The sequence below is a fragment of the Melopsittacus undulatus genome, chromosome 2 (genome assembly GCF_012275295.1).
Source record: "Melopsittacus undulatus isolate bMelUnd1 chromosome 2, bMelUnd1.mat.Z, whole genome shotgun sequence".
In the NCBI taxonomy this organism is placed as follows: domain Eukaryota; kingdom Metazoa; phylum Chordata; class Aves; order Psittaciformes; family Psittaculidae; genus Melopsittacus; species Melopsittacus undulatus.
The window spans coordinates 85,571,441-85,586,981 of record NC_047528.1 but is presented as its reverse complement, the minus strand read 5'-3'; the positions used below and the strand labels follow the sequence as shown (position 1 = coordinate 85,586,981).

Genomic DNA, 15,541 nt, shown 5'->3' with positions numbered 1-15,541 from the left:
GATTAAGTCTGCTACCTCATTATTAACACCATCATGTTATCCTAGCAAATAAACTCTTTGAAAAACTGCTAAAAACCTTAAAAAGAATATTTCAACCTGATCCATCCAAATCCTCATTCAGCCCAAACCAAACCCAACCTTTTCTCAAAGTTCACAGCAAAAAACTCTGAGAAATAAACATTCACAAGACACAATTTCAGCCTTCTGCCCGGCCCAGGAAGCTCTGCAGGGTCCTGCTGCCTTCTGGTGCATCCAGCCTGGTCTCCAGAAAGGGGTCTCCTTGAGCACTGCAAAGTAACCAGCCACCACCTGAACTTGGCATGGCATATCCCAGAGATGGGAAAAGTGAGAAATGGAGGAGGGGAGCTGTCTCCTTCTTTGAAGGATTTTAGCCCTGTCCCCAGAATCTTATAGATGAAAAAGGAACATCTGGAAAACATCTTGTAAAGCACCACATGGAAATTGCAGCAAAATTAAGAGCATCGCTTTCATTCTTTTATTACACTCTTAAAAATCCTGTGGCTAACTCCCAGAGCTCAAAGAACCAGCTCAGCTATGAAATAACGTTAATCCTGTAAGACATGAGCATGCCATGCTTCAGAGTCCCTTTAGTACAAGAGAAATTTAAATGCTTCCCTCTCATAACCCAGAACTGTTATAAAGACAGAACACCTAAGCCATCTGCCCACCACAGTGAAAGAGATCTAAGATTGAAAGAGACCTGCTCTACTGATGTGAAGGATCTATTCTCTGATAGATGATTAAATGCTAATTAACAGCGATGAGCTTAAAGGAATAACATCACACAAATAAAACCGGCATTAGAGTAACTGTCATCTCCTCCCTGTAGTCACCTCTGGAGTCTTGTATTTTATTTTGAAGATTCAGTCACCTAGGTTTGGAAGGCACTGAGGTCAAAAGGATTTTCATCCACAAAGTTGATGGATATAGAACAGACTCGGTATTACAGTTTAAAGCTAGCATCTCTGTAACAAGTATCACTGCACTTTAAAAGGATGAGAAAGATTGAAGATGTTTCTGCAAGCTCACATGCACAAAGAACTTTGCTGGATATTCATCTATTAACTCACTGGCACATAAATTTGTAGGACAGTTGCAACAACCAAAGAAACTATGAGAAAAATCCAGGGATGGAGACAACTATTGGTACCAGCCAGCCTAATTTACCACCTTGACAGCAAAGGGAATTGATAAATAGTCACATAATCAGAGATAAAATCAGATTCTTGGAGCCACTTTGAATTCCCTTGGTTTACCAACAATAATTGCCTCCATTTTCTTGACAAGCAAGGCTGGCATGAACCAGCACCTAAGAAAAAGGGCTTTACTGCCTTTTCCATGGAAAAAGTACTAACCCTTCCCTAGAATTTGTAGCTACACTGTTTAGGCCGCACAACCGGTGTCTTAGAGCAGGAGTGAATGCTGAACAGCAAAAGTGTTTCCTGTGCATACCTCAGTACTACTCCACAGCCCTATCCCATCACTCATGAAAAAGCAAGGACTTCTGCCACTGCTTGTTTACGAATGCATCCTACATCTTCCCAAACATAACTTCAAGTCATCTACTATCCCTCTTCACCAGTCCAAATTGATCTGTTAAAGCAAAAAGTTTCCATCCTCAAACTAGAGAACTGTCTAGACACAAATTCAAAGGTCAAGGTGTAGCAGGTACCTTGTCAAGATGTAAGCATACTTACATGAACAGCAAGAAAAGAAAGAGCAACAGCAAAGTCAATTACTGCTTTATATCACAAAATCATAGAACGGTTTGGTTTGGAAGGGACCTTCAAGCTCACCTAGTTCCAACCCCTGCCATAGGTGGGGACATCTTCCACTAGACCAGGTTGCTTAAAGCCCCATCCAACCTGGCCTTGAACACTGCCAGGGATGGGGTAGCCACAGCTTCTCTGGGCAACCTGTGCCAGTGCCCCAGCACCCTCATAGTGGAGATTTTTCACAGTATAGGAAAACCACAGCTTTACCTTCTTCCTTTACTTGCACTTAGGCATGGCTCTCTGCTATCAGGACTGTCACTAAACGGGTTTATACCACAGCTGAGATAAAAAAACCCACAAAAGTAAGCCAAGTTGGGAAACTACCCCAACAGCGAAAGTTTAATCTGGAGCTGTGTTTTTAAACACCATCTAGTTTTTTGGGGGTTTTTTTTCCCTTTTAATCCAGTTATTTATTACCCAACAAAATTCACCTGGGGCTACACTCACAAGAAAACACAGTTATCTTTAATCTTCCTTGTATGTCATTATGAAAAACAGAACAGAAAACAACCGACTTAAGGAGGCAACTGCATGAAGTTTGTGCCTAAACAACAGAGCACTCCAAATCCAGCATAATGAGGATATTGTGCATTTTTGAGAGTGTAATATTTCTGGATTCCAGGTAACTATGTGCAAATGGTGAAACGTATTTCTAAAAATATAGCAATGATGACTTTGCAGTCAATGGAACTACCAAAATATGAAGCAATCTAAGCCACACGGGAGATGTAAACCGTTTCCAAAATACTTCCTTTAAAACCATCTGCTATCAGATATTTAAGAAAAATAACAGAAAAAACATAAGCATGGCAAAAGGTATTAAAAAGACCAGATACACGCTGAAACCAGTGCAGAAGCACTGGAAAGAAGTTCTCGGGAGAAAAACAGTAATTTCAGCAACCCAGCTGGACATCCATAATGAAGATGACTAATGCCACCAGTAACTCAAAGGGACAAGCAAATTGAATCCCATATTAAAATGCACGGCTCAAATGGCTGCATGTGAAGATGGGTCAGCAGTTCAGCCATAAATTTCTGTTACAGAGCAGGCCACTGCGGCTGCTCTTTGTCTCAGGCATTCCCCAGAAAATGGCTTTGTGAGCTCCTGAAATGGTGGGTGAATGCCACCTCTGCTGTACGGCTGCAGCTTGAGCAATGCAGCTGCCTGCCCCCCAGCAGTGATGTCCTGCTTGAGGAAGTCTGAGAGAAGAGGGACGTGGGGGAGATGCTCCTCCAAAACAGAGGCCAGCTCGGCCCGTGCCTACTGACCAGAGAGGGGCCTGAGCCCATCGTGCTTCATGGGACCATCTTCTGACCACCTGGCCCTCCATGCAGCCACATTCATAGAGCCACCAGAGAAAACAGCTGAAAGAAGAACAGTGCTACGGAAACATGCAGTTTCAATCTGTTTTAAAACTGTGCTGGCTGAAGCCTCACAACCAAGTGGTGCTTCCACTGCACTACAGTCCATGGCTCTCCTGCCACCTGCTCATCTCCATGGGGTCATACCAGGATGCAAAGGTCCATTTTCCAAGCAATGAGACCTTGGAAAACTAAATTATTACTCTTGCAAATAGGTATCATAGTTCTATTTATATCACATAGAAAAAACTAAGCCAAGTTACAAGAACCTAATTCAGTATCCAAAATATTGATATTCTTCAGATCAGTAACCCACTTTTGAAATACATCTGAATGGAAACTCTACTCATATGCTTTTATTACATTAATTAACAGCAAGAAACCCCCATAAAAGCAGGACAGCACACACAAAGCATTTATTTGAGAGCCAAGTGTCTCACAGTGCCTACAATCAGAAGCTACTCACTTTGCTACAGTGCCTATTTGGGGCAACAAGCTTCACATGGAAGTTGAAACACACTTTCTGCAACCCTATAACTCTAAGGACCACTGAATGCATCCTTAAAGCTCCCCTCCAAAACACATTGAGATAGGCTGTTAATGTGATAACAAAATATATTCTAAAGCCTACAATGAAATGTTAAGTATACATACATTTTAAGACATAAGTTCACTTAAGTAGGTAAATGTAAGATACTGAGAGGTGCTTAAAGGTTTTAGTCCTCTACAAAAAAAATTCACTTTGAATTCTAATCCAAAATTCATCTTCCCTTAAAAGCAAGACAGATTATATCTTGAGTTTCTATGCAAGCAATTTATGATGCCCAAAAGGAAAAAAATGAAAATACCTAACAGCCAAGCAGTGCTTTTTATTGCCTTTTTTAATCTAGCAGTTACAAACCAGATGCATTCAGTACAGAATTCTGATTTGGAAAAAAATGGCTGTTGAATTTTTATTACTATGTCCCTTAAGGACCAAAAGTGGTAACCCTAGGCATTTAATGTGTACTATTAATAACAATACATATGAGCACATAAAAAGCTTGTTATCTCAGTTTATGGAATTTTTTTACCATGTTGATACATTTACGGAAAGAAGTCAGGAAGTATGGTGAAGGGGAGGAGAGGAAGCTATCAAAATAACAAATACCGTTAAATAAAACCTATTTGGAAAGAACAAGCTACGCAGTATGAAATTTGAATGAACCATGTCTCTTCATTACCACCCTGCAGCTCCCATGTAGTCAGTGGAGCCTCATTTAATGCTTCTACTAAAAGCCTTTATCTACATACATCTCACTCATTGATACAAATGCAATATTTAACCCTGACAAATAATCACTCATTATAGAGTGATTACAGAATCAGTCTGTATTGTCTTCTTTTGTCTCTTTAATAAACAGTGTAAACACAGAGAAGTCCTTCTGGACGTTTCAAAACAGCCCACTGGATTCAAAGTAGCATCTTCTCCCCCTGTCCCTTCACATCACAATCCATAACCACCTGGCCAGATGTATCTGAAGGGTTTCTACCACATGCCTCCTTGTCACAGGATGTCATTCCTCCATGTGTTATACCGCAACTCCTTCCCCTCAGCTAGAAAAAAACCCCGTACAAACTGCAGCTGAGCAATGCAGGGTTTTCTCCTTCAGAAATTAGCTTACATCCTCTCCAAAACACATGGGGAAGCCATCAGAATAAAATTCTACAAACCAGCCAGCTGTGGCACTGGCATGGTTTCCTGCTGGCATTCAGATGGGTGCATGTAATAGATTTTTTAAACAGTTCCTCCTATTGAATCCTTCCCATATTTTCAGCTCTGAGGATTCATGGGGACCCAATCTGAATTACTGTGAATCCAGAGCCAGCAGCTTGTGAGAGTACAAAGAGTACCCCAGAAAATAATGAGAGGAAGGGGGGGGTAAGGAAGTAAGAGACAGCTCTGTGCATCCCTCAGCTCTCAAACTTGCCTGTATAAAGAAAACGAGGATATGGCCAGGGCACACCGTGTTTCTACTCTGCTCAGGGCAGCTTGCTCCAATTTATATGAAATGGGTTGATTCAAAGCCCAAAAGGGACTGAAAATGGAAAAGAGATTCTGTTCTTCTGTGCTGAAAGGAAGACCCACTGATGAAGATGTAGGGTCTGCTCTCCACTACTCTGGACCTTTACCAAGCTCTCTCTTGTGTTCTCCTAATGAGATCTGCCTAGGTTTCCCTAGGTTGGCGCCTTGGGAAGCCAAATGCAACAGCAAGAATGATTTAAAAGAGATTTTTCTCTTTTGCTCATGGTCACAGGATTCTGTCTCCAAACATTTATTTCTTCCTCCTTTTCCAGGCTCAGTGAAGAGCACAAACACCCTAACTGGTGTTGGGTGTTAAGTAACCAGAAGGGCCACATTAAGTGGGCCATGCCCTTGGAGAAGACTGGGACGCAGGGAAACCTGACAGACAGTTCAGAGGAAAAGAATTTGCAGTTGAGCATCCAGGCAGCACAGATGTATCACTGTCGCCCAGACTAGAGCTCAGCTGTGTTATTTACCCTACGAGGTCCCAGCTGTCAACCTGGCCTGGCATCATGACAACCTACAGCGCAGATGCCCTTAGCCAGCTGCTTGGCTCCATATACAATTCTCTCTTTTTTAATGAGATTAGTGTTCGTGCAATGTGCTAGCTCCACAAGCATGCTGATTTAAGTCCTCTGTTTAGTCAGGCTGCAGAGGATACAGCGGTCACTTTCTAAAAAGACGCCATTTGAAAAGATTGCATGAATTCACCAGAGCTCCTGCAGTTGCTCATCAATCACAGGAAGAAGAGGGGTTTCTTATAGATCCGTTGAGCACAGAGGGCTGGAAAGGGTAAATATTGGAATTGTGGTAAGTGTACAAACCTAGCAGCCTACCTCGAGACTAGCGTAAAGGATCTAGCAAAAAACCCCAGCAGATGATTCCAGCTTCGTATTCATTTCAGTCATCAGACACATCTGCTGCAGTTACCACCAAAATTGTTAAAAAAGAAGGGGGGATATGTTCAATGTTGGGAGGATTGATAATGCAGAGGTACTGCCGTAAGTCTGGATTAGCAAAATTACTTTTGGTTATGCTGCTTTAAAAAGAAAAAGCTTAGGAAGTTACAGTTGAAACAGTTAAAGTCCTGGGCTCGCTGTTAAGATGCAAAACATTATTGCCATGAATAAGCAATTCTGTGTTCAGAATGCATTTTTAAGCAGAGTGATGAAAATGTGAGTTAACTCCCTTTCACAGACACTTTTCACGGCAAGCTATCAAAACAGTAACGCATAATCAGCATCGCTTGCTAGGAAGTGCCAAATCCGCTCCAGCGCATTTTATCGATGATGTGCAGATGACGGTCTCTATCAGTACACGGTGGGGCCATTATCGGCTGCTGTCACCATGTACACGACAAGCTCTCCAGGCTGCAGACCGCCGCCACCAGACGCTGCTCATACCCGGGATCTGCTGAGGAACCGTGTCTTTGCGGAACCCCCCAGACTCGGGGGTCTCCTGAAATCCCCCGGCTCCCCCTCCATCAAGTGCTGCAACTCAATTAATGCATCTGGGTCATAAACATGGGTTACGGGAGCCTGAGCCGGGTTACGAAACGCAGCGCGGCGGACACAGCGGGCGGCAGGCAGCACCCAGGTGAGAGCGGGCCGAGCCTCGGGGGACCGGGAGGGAGGCCCCGCGGCGGGACGGGGATGCGGGGGACCTGCGCTGCCGGTCCAGCCGGCCTGGGAGGAGGCAGGGAGGAGGGCGATCACGGCGGCAGCCGGGGAGACCCCCGCAACTTTCCCCCGCTGGGAGTATTTGCTCGTCCCCAGAAGAGGCAGAAAAATTGATTTCTATACATATGTGTGTATGTGCGTATATATATGTGTGTGTATACACATACATATTCCGGCCTTATCAGAGCTACGTCCCCGTACAGTACACCGGTGACACAGCGGCGGAGCCCCCGCAGCCCGCCCCGGGGGTGCCGGGCCCTGCCGGTGGGTCGGTGGGTGGATGTGTGTCCGCGCCGCGCAGCGCCGCACTCACCCAGAAGACGAAGGAGTAGATGATGAGGAGGGTTTTCAGACACGTTATCACGGGTTTGGTCTCCATTCTCCTCGATGCCATAATACTGAGATCCCGGCTGCGGGCTGGGCGCGGGAGGAGGAGGAGGAGGGAGGGAACAGGGAGGAGGGGCGGGGGGGAGGCGGGAGGAGGGCGGTGAGCTCAGCGCTGGGCTCGCCTCGGCCCGCTGCGCCTCCCGCCGCCAGGGGGCGCTGCCCGCGGGGCGCCACTGAGGGGATGTGGGGGGGAGCTGTGAGGGGTGCGGAGGTTGGGCGGCCGAGGTTTGCTGGGGTGGTTCAAGGGGTGGGGAGGAGCTTGAGGTTCTGAGGGGTGCACTGAAATACACCCCCACCAGCAGCCCCGTTTCCTTGGGGAGCTGCTCGCAGGCGTTCCTTGGCCTGCTCAGAGAGTGGGAACTGCATGGGTAATTGCCAGTATGGGGGGAAACGTCGTTCAGTGTCATGGTGAAAATCTGTGTTTGTGTTGAAGCTGCAAGGCTGTGGAGACTGTGGCAAGTGCAGGAAATGCAGGTTTAACAGTGCTTTGATTGCAGCCAGATCATATGTGTGAGCCAGGCTGTGTCTAAGAGCCACAGCTCTGCACCGAATCCATTTGGGAGACCCAGGCTCCCCTTTCACATCTCTGCCATGCCTCCCTTCAGCAGCCCTACTGATTGCGTTGAGGCACGAGGATTTATGGATGTTACCTTAGAGGAGCAGGTCACAAAGCTGGGATGCTGCTGGAGCCTGGTTCCTAACCTTGGCTTCACCTCAGCCTCAGATCTGAGCTCCATCCTAAAACTAATCTGGGCACTGAACTCCAGCCTAAAGTTATCAGCAACCTTGTACTTCTGTATGACTTTGAGATCCCTGAGCTTCATCTGGAACAGACCTGGCTGTTCTCTGTCAGGCCTTCATTGGTCTTGATGGCAGCACACCTCCGCAAGAGCACAGAGCTCCAGAGACAGCCTGCTCCTTGTTATTACCACTGCATCTACCAGCCCACCTCATAATCCATCGAGGGATGGACAGCAGGGAAATAACCGTATTAGTCTTGGAATAGAAAGGGAGCTGATCCCGTGGAGCCCTGGCAGCAGAGCGGTGGGTCTCACCAGCCTCCTCACAGTGGGGTAAGAGGCTTGTGGGGTGGCCGTCTTCAGGGAAAGCATGGCCAGAATGAGCGTGTGCATGTACTTTGGCAGTCTGAACTGCTGTGCCAAGGCCACGGGCAGGCATGGAGGGAGTGCCATCAGGGTTTCCTTTCTGTAGCTCATGTTTTGGAGGAAGGTATGTGTGCATAGGAACAAACATTGGAGCACAGCGCGTCCCTCCCTGCACCACCACTCCTATATAATATAGTGCTCCCAACTATACCTTTTACTGCATTAAAATTGAAACAAGGTCAATTAATTATCTCCTCAAGCTACAGAAACAATGTAGTTTGTGCAGCTGAGGCACATCAAAGTGATAAACCAGGCTTTTCCATTCAAGGGACAGCATTTAATAACACAAAGAGAAAAAATGGCCCCTGAGCAAGTGCTTTTGTAATATGCAAAAGTTTTGTCATGAAGATTGCCGCAAGGTTCTGCTGGGTTTGACTTACAACTGTAAGAATTGGTTATTTGAATGGATAGCCCACTGTTTCCCAAAACGATAAAGACATTTAAAGGATGCTTGGAGGAAGAGTATTCTGTAGGAGGTACTGGGTTTTTTAAGCATTCACCACTTTTGTGGAAAATTCAGATGGCAGGTACATAAATCTTTATTGACTTGGCCATTAAAATGTAAATAAGTGCAGTAACTGCAAAAAATTATGTTGGCATAACAGCAGTTATAAATATCTACTGTACAAAAGTTACAGTAGGAATTTGACAGAAAATAGCTAGGCAAGAGCAGGAGAGCCTTCCGTTCCTGCCCCTCACGTAAGAGCTGTAGAAAAGAGAAATGCTGCTGTCACAGGCCAGTAACAGGCCAGTAACCATTTATTTCAGGAGCAATGGTTTTACTTCCCCTCCCCTTCAGGTGTTTTTAATAAAATATGAAACAAAATGTAGTATCAACCAGAATTTAAATATCTAACCAACAGGAAGCATGTGTGGCTATTCTGGTAGATACTGATTTTCCCAAAGACTCACTTTTTTGCCATTAGCATGTGATTTGAGGTAACTCCATCTTGTAGTGCCCAATTTGAGATACAGCCCCTGAGTCTTCTCACAAGGGTGTGCTGGGGATTTAAACTGTATATACACCTACAAAGCCTCCCTTTACAATGTTAAATCTCAGAGGGTTTTGCATCAGGGAACTTGCACCAGGGAACCAAAGAGAAAACAGAGGTGCAAGAAAAGAAGTTCACATTAGGAAATACAGTTCCTCCAGTAATGTCAGTGCCTAGAAGGGATGATGTCTTGAGAACTGGAAAACAGAGACTCGATGTTATCTCCACTCAAACGTACAGTCTCCTGCTGAGGAACACTGAGTTGCTTTTTTACATACAGTCAAGCATGTATACTCCATTGGAGGTAGGTGTAAAGTTTGGATTAAAAATGTGAATATCTGAAGGGAGCTGGATATAAATCTTGCCTGGTTACAGCAAATACCATTAAAATATGACAAGAGCACCAAGCCATCAAACATTTTAGGCTTAAAATGCAGAGCAATTGCTAACCTTCATGTGTGCATTGGAAACACATTTACCTTTAGAAATCATCATATTTTTGCAGATTTAGGAGTGCAGATTTTCAAGTATTTCTTGAACAGAATCAAAGCAAGTCTCTCTGAAGCAAAATACATTTTCAGTTCTGTAATCCATGTTTGCAAAGTTTGGAACATAATTGCTCTTCACATCTCCCTGCAGAGAGAACATTCTTGTAGTTACTCAAAACAGGGTATTTCTGCCTGGCTGTGTTATTTGAAAAATATTTCCTTAAAACACCAGCAGTTTGCAGGGGATTCTTCTCACAATCAGTGCCAGCGAGCTCCTTTTTCTTCATAATGCACAGGAAATACCCTCTTCCTTATTAAGTCTGTTTGGAGAGCATTAGTCTAGAAAGAGCTCCTTTATCCCACAGCAGGAGATCATCATATTACAGGGAGTGAAAATGATGACTTCCATCCTTACCTGAAGCTGGCATTGGTTATTTGATGGTTAAATGGGAACTTTCTGGGGAAAGGGGTGTAAAGATGTGATAAGGCCTCATATCCTTCTATATAGCAGGTGTAATGAAATGTGGTGCTTTCTTCTCTTCATGCCCACTCTGTCCTTCCACGGATTCCCTGTGGTCCTATTAAAGGAAAAGGCTGAAACCTCTGCTGACCTTTATTGGGCATTCAGGCTTATTAATCTACACCCACTTCTGTCTCCCAGTGTATGTCTTCTAAGGAAGCGTCAGGCTTTGTACAGGAGAGCCACAGAGAGTACACAGCCAATGGGAGATAGTGATTTGTCAGAAGGAACCCTGTAAGGAAACAGATGTAGTGCTGATAAAGTCAACTGAGATATGACCATTTACAACAACCAATGAAGAAGACGCAGTCTCCTACAGCACAGACATAAGGGAGCAAATATAGGCACCAGTTTCAGTAGTTCAGCAACAGATATGAGTTAGGATGAAACACATATTCAGCAGCAGTTCAGGAAAAAGGGCTTGTGGGATGACTCTGTAGTATTGAGAATAATGCCACCTTAAACTGATAAGGAAGCAATACGTGTTTACAAAGGAAGAAGTAGTAATACTGGGAAAATATCTTAGACCTTTTAAGACTTAGGATGCTTTATAGGAAAGCACAGCATGCTTTATGAATTATGCTCAGTATATGTATGTTCTTCTGTTAGGCCAAAAAGAGATGTCAAGGGAATAAGAACCAGAAGAAGAAGGTTTAGGAGAAAAAAGTGGTAAAAGTAGTGAGCTTTACACCTCTAACAACACAAACTAACCAGATACAAGATCAAAACTGGTCCATAGATTAGCAAAACTGAGGTAAAGGTTACACTCAGTCCTCCCAGAAGCCAGATGGCAACTAGATATATCCACTTGCCATATTTGTTTTAGTGCTACTTTATAATAATCATTAGATTATAATGAAAGGGCTCTGCCATGCTGTGATCCTCTTTTACCCCTGGATTGTTCCTTGCCATGGGGACAATTAAGTTCTAGATTCATTCTGTCCCAAAAGCCAATCAACCACGTGGAGGCAGGAGGGAGTGTGTGATATTCTTCATCCTGTTTCCTTTCAGAGTAGGCATTTAATATCTGTCTTTTATCAGTAATATCAATACAAACATACTTTTCATAACTTTTTCTATTTCTCAGGAAATACCTTGATTTAAAGGGGAAGTTCCTAGCTGTTTTGTAGGTAGACATTTCTGATGGCTTGTGATGACTTTCCTGATTACTCCAAACCTATGCAATGTGTCCTCTCTGAAGGGACTAGAACAGAAATGCATTTCTGACTAAGTATAACTACCAGAACAGGACAAATTAAGATCACCAGCAATTAAAGAGAAAGGGGTGAGGAAGTGGAAAAAGAGTGGAAAAAGAGGTCAGAAAGCAGAAAAATACACAAAGAACATATCTATATTATTTCAGGAGAAGCATTGCTGCCTCTCGTTTTCTTTCTTTGTAGCCCTGAATACCAGTGCCAGATTCTGTTCTGATGCTGCTGGAGTACCTGGATATTTTCTTAAGGTCAGTAGGTAATTTACAATTACTTTGGGAGGAATTTGATAATTTCTTCTTCTGGAAAGATCAATGTGAGGGGTTAAGAAGCATCTGTGAGGTCAGCCTTGTCCATGGTTTTCTGTTATTTAGCTTCTGCCAAGAAGCATGGTGGAGCTGCACCTTAAAATTTGACCACCACAGCTCTCAATACTGTTTGCCTTTTCCACCTTTTTCTTTCTTGATTTTGCCACAATTTGTTTCCATTACATTTCTCCTAAGTCTGCCCTGAAGCAAATGCAGGCAGAGGTGGGGATCCTGGCCTATTCCTTAGCACTGGCAGAAGACACCTGTTGTCATCAGAGGTTTGTTAAGTGTTCATATAAAAAGTAGGGGCAAGCAAGCAAATTCCAGTTTTTCTGTTAAGCAGGTAGAGCTATCCCCTTATGTGACAGATGCAGTTTCCTGACTGACATGGAAGTGCCTGCATTATTTTCTGCCCATCAAAACACCAGGGTAAGAGACCAGTCACCCTGGCCACTTGCAAGGGTCTGCATGTCCCTGTACCTTGTACTAATAGGTACCTGGGGGAGGACCCTAACCAGACCTGTAGCCTGGGGTGCTCCTAGTCTGTTGCCCCAGCTGCAGACACTGGATTATATGTGTCAGCTATAAGAGCCCTTGAGCAACAGTGTTTACATTCTTTGTTTGGAGCAGATACCACTCCGAACAGTTATAACTGCTTGGATTTGCAATAGTTTTCCCCCCAGTTTTGGAAACCCTCAATTTCCCAGAGGACTGCTTTTCCTTACATTCATCTCAGGCCTACTTCCAGAAGAAGAGAGACCTTAACCTATGCCTTGTGTAGCTATCTAAGCAGAAAGGGAATCCTGAATATCCTCATCTTCTGGAAAGAGGTGTGGGAAGAGCTCAAGTGTGAGACACTTGGTGGACTATGACCAACATAATTGTTGCTGAGGGAAGTCAACATGGGGAGCTTTCACTGCAATGGAAAGTGATACTGCATTACTGTAACACAACAGCATAGGAGAAGGTGAAGCACTGTAGGAAGAGGGTCACATCAGGGAGCTGCTAATTCTGTCGCTAACTGCAGGGTGCAGCTGGCAGGACCCAATTCCCAGTGGGAGGATGAAAGAAGATACCTTTAGAACTCAGAACAACCCTTTCTTTATACAGTGCAGAGGAGCGCAAGAGATGATATGAGGAGCTCAGAGAGGCCACGGTCAGCCCAAGAGGTCTTTCATCAGTAGCATTGCTCAAGGAGCAAAGTGAAATCATGTATACAATTGAAAGGAACTTTGAGGTACACTGCATAAATTTTGAGCCAGTATTTTCTCTTGATTGTAGTGCCTATGTTTCCTTCTCCTCCTTTAAATAATGATTCCTCTTCATGCTTTCAAAATACAAGAGGACTTATTTTTAAAGTAGCCACATATTTTAAAACAGCATGCTGGTGATAGAAATTTAATACCTATTTTAATGACAGTTTTACAATTTTACTACAATTTAACAACAATTTAACAACATATTTTAACAACAATTTAACAACATATTTTAACAACAATTTTACCATTTTAACAAAATTTAATAGCATATTTTGGCAAATAGAGTTAAGCTGTATAAAGTAATGACATTTAAAGATAATTAATTACAGGTAAAGTATAATGACAACAAATCTTAAAACAATGAAAGAAACATGACTGATACTTAAAGTGAATCTTGTGCCTACCTCACTGCCAGTCTAGGCAGAAGTCTTGATTTTTAAGAACGCCTTCTTGCAATTTCCTAAGCCATTGTGTGAGGAGGTCTGTTCCTCTAAATGAAGGAGCAGCAAACAGTCAGAGACTCAATCCATGTCAGTCTTCCCAGCCATAACAAGCACTGCCTGCCAGGCCCCTAGCAAGCCTTTCTACCCTTCCCAGGGCCTTGGCTGCTTGGGCTCAGGGTCACCTTAGGTAACGGGTGCAGGCATCATGTCTTGAGTCAAAGAGGTGTTTGAGAAGCCTTGATGGGAATATCTGCCCTCCTGTCAGAAGGTGCTTTTAAGCTGGGCTCTCTACCCATGCTCCCTGACTAAGCTACTCCACAGCTATGTTGCAGCCATGCCCATGCTTGTGCTCCAAGATGATCCAACCTAGATGGACTCAGGTCAAGAGATGCAAGAAGAATACGCAGCTTGCTCACAAAGTCTCCCTGGCACTGGAAAGAAAGCACCATATGCTCAAGCAGCAGGAGCAAAGGGACAAGCTCCAGGAAAAGGGAGTTGAGAGCAGAAGAGCAAGGAGGTGTACAGGGAAGACACAAAGATGTCTTGCTTCATGCTCCCCCTTCCTCCTTAGGGGGCACTGCTGGATAATGCACAGCTACTTCCTTTCCTGTCAGGTCCGAGAGAGTTCCTCTTCCACTTCACCTTCTGTTATCCTGCCCCCAAGGCGGCTACTGCTTATAGGCAATTTCCCCTCTCTCTTACTTTTGGACATCGTCACCCCCACTCGTCTTTGCTTTATGGTCTCTCCTGTGGCCTTGCTGTGTTAGCTGCCTGCTCAGCCCACTCTGCAGGTGGAACCAACAGCAGTAGCAATAAGAAGCATTTAGGCAAGGAAAGCAAGAACTCCATGTGTGCCATTGTCCCCAGCTCAGAACACGGCAGGCAAGCCCTAGTGCCACTGTCACTGACGCATAAGGCATAGAGGTTACCTGCATCACTGGCCCATCACACTGGGCCTGCTGCAACAGGACCTTTTAATTAACACAGGATGTGCTAGGGCTTTCCTTTTAAAATATCTATAGTCGAGGCTGATAATGTTTTGTAGCAGTTAATCATAAGCTTGCCAAGCTGTTGAAGAAGGCTTTAAACTAAAGTTGCCGGCTGAGGGAAACCTCAATCCATCGCACTCCTACCAGTTTGATGCCAGCACCCGGAGCCTGGAGAGGGATTGCAGGTCAGCAGGAGAGCACCTGAAGAGCAGCACAAAGAAATTTCAGCCACTCCAGCCACTGAGTCAGCTTCACTGGGGGCCCAACTTAAATGCCTCTATGCAAATATACGTTACATGAGGGATAAAAATGATGGGTTAGAGGGCTATGAACTTATTGGCATCACATAGATGTGGTGGGATGGTATTGTCAATTAGATCCAGTCAGCAGCTAAGTACTCAACAGCCAGGAAAGCAGGGCTCCGTCATCTATAAGGACTACTTGGGAAGACAAACACCATCATTCTGAACATCCCTCATTTTATTCTTCTCCCCCCAGCTTCATATTCTGAACATGGCCCTGTATGGGATAGGATATTCTTTGTGTGAGTTGAGTCAGCTCTCCTGGCTGTGTCACCTCCCAACATCTTGTGCACCCCCCAGCCTGCTCACTGGTGGAATGGGGTGAGAAACAGAAAAGGCCTTGGCTCTGTTTTAAGTGCTACTCAGCAATAATGAAAGCATCTTTTTATTATCAGTAGTGTTCTCAGCATAAATCCAAAACACAGCCCCATACCAACTACTATGAAGAAGGTGAACTCTATCTCAGCCAAAACCAACAGATAGCTATTGTTACTGGAGTGTTGGAATAGAAGAATATAGGTGTTTTGGGAAGGATAGGCAGGGGAGACAAGGAAGGGGTGATGCCCTTTATGTC

The 15,541-nt window shown here is 44.3% G+C and overlaps 1 protein-coding gene across 1 annotated transcript in view; it reads right to left on the bottom strand.

Moving 5' to 3' along the window:
- Window positions 1–7,344, bottom strand: part of TSPAN7 (tetraspanin 7) — a 95,771-nt gene extending 88,427 nt beyond the window's left edge. The window contains exon 1 of the mRNA XM_005144567.3: window positions 7,216–7,344. Within this exon, the coding sequence (XP_005144624.2) occupies window positions 7,216–7,296 (81 nt within the window). The 5' untranslated portion in view covers window positions 7,297–7,344. The remainder of the gene's footprint in view (window positions 1–7,215) is intronic.
- Between the last annotated feature and the right edge of the window lie 8,197 nt (window positions 7,345–15,541).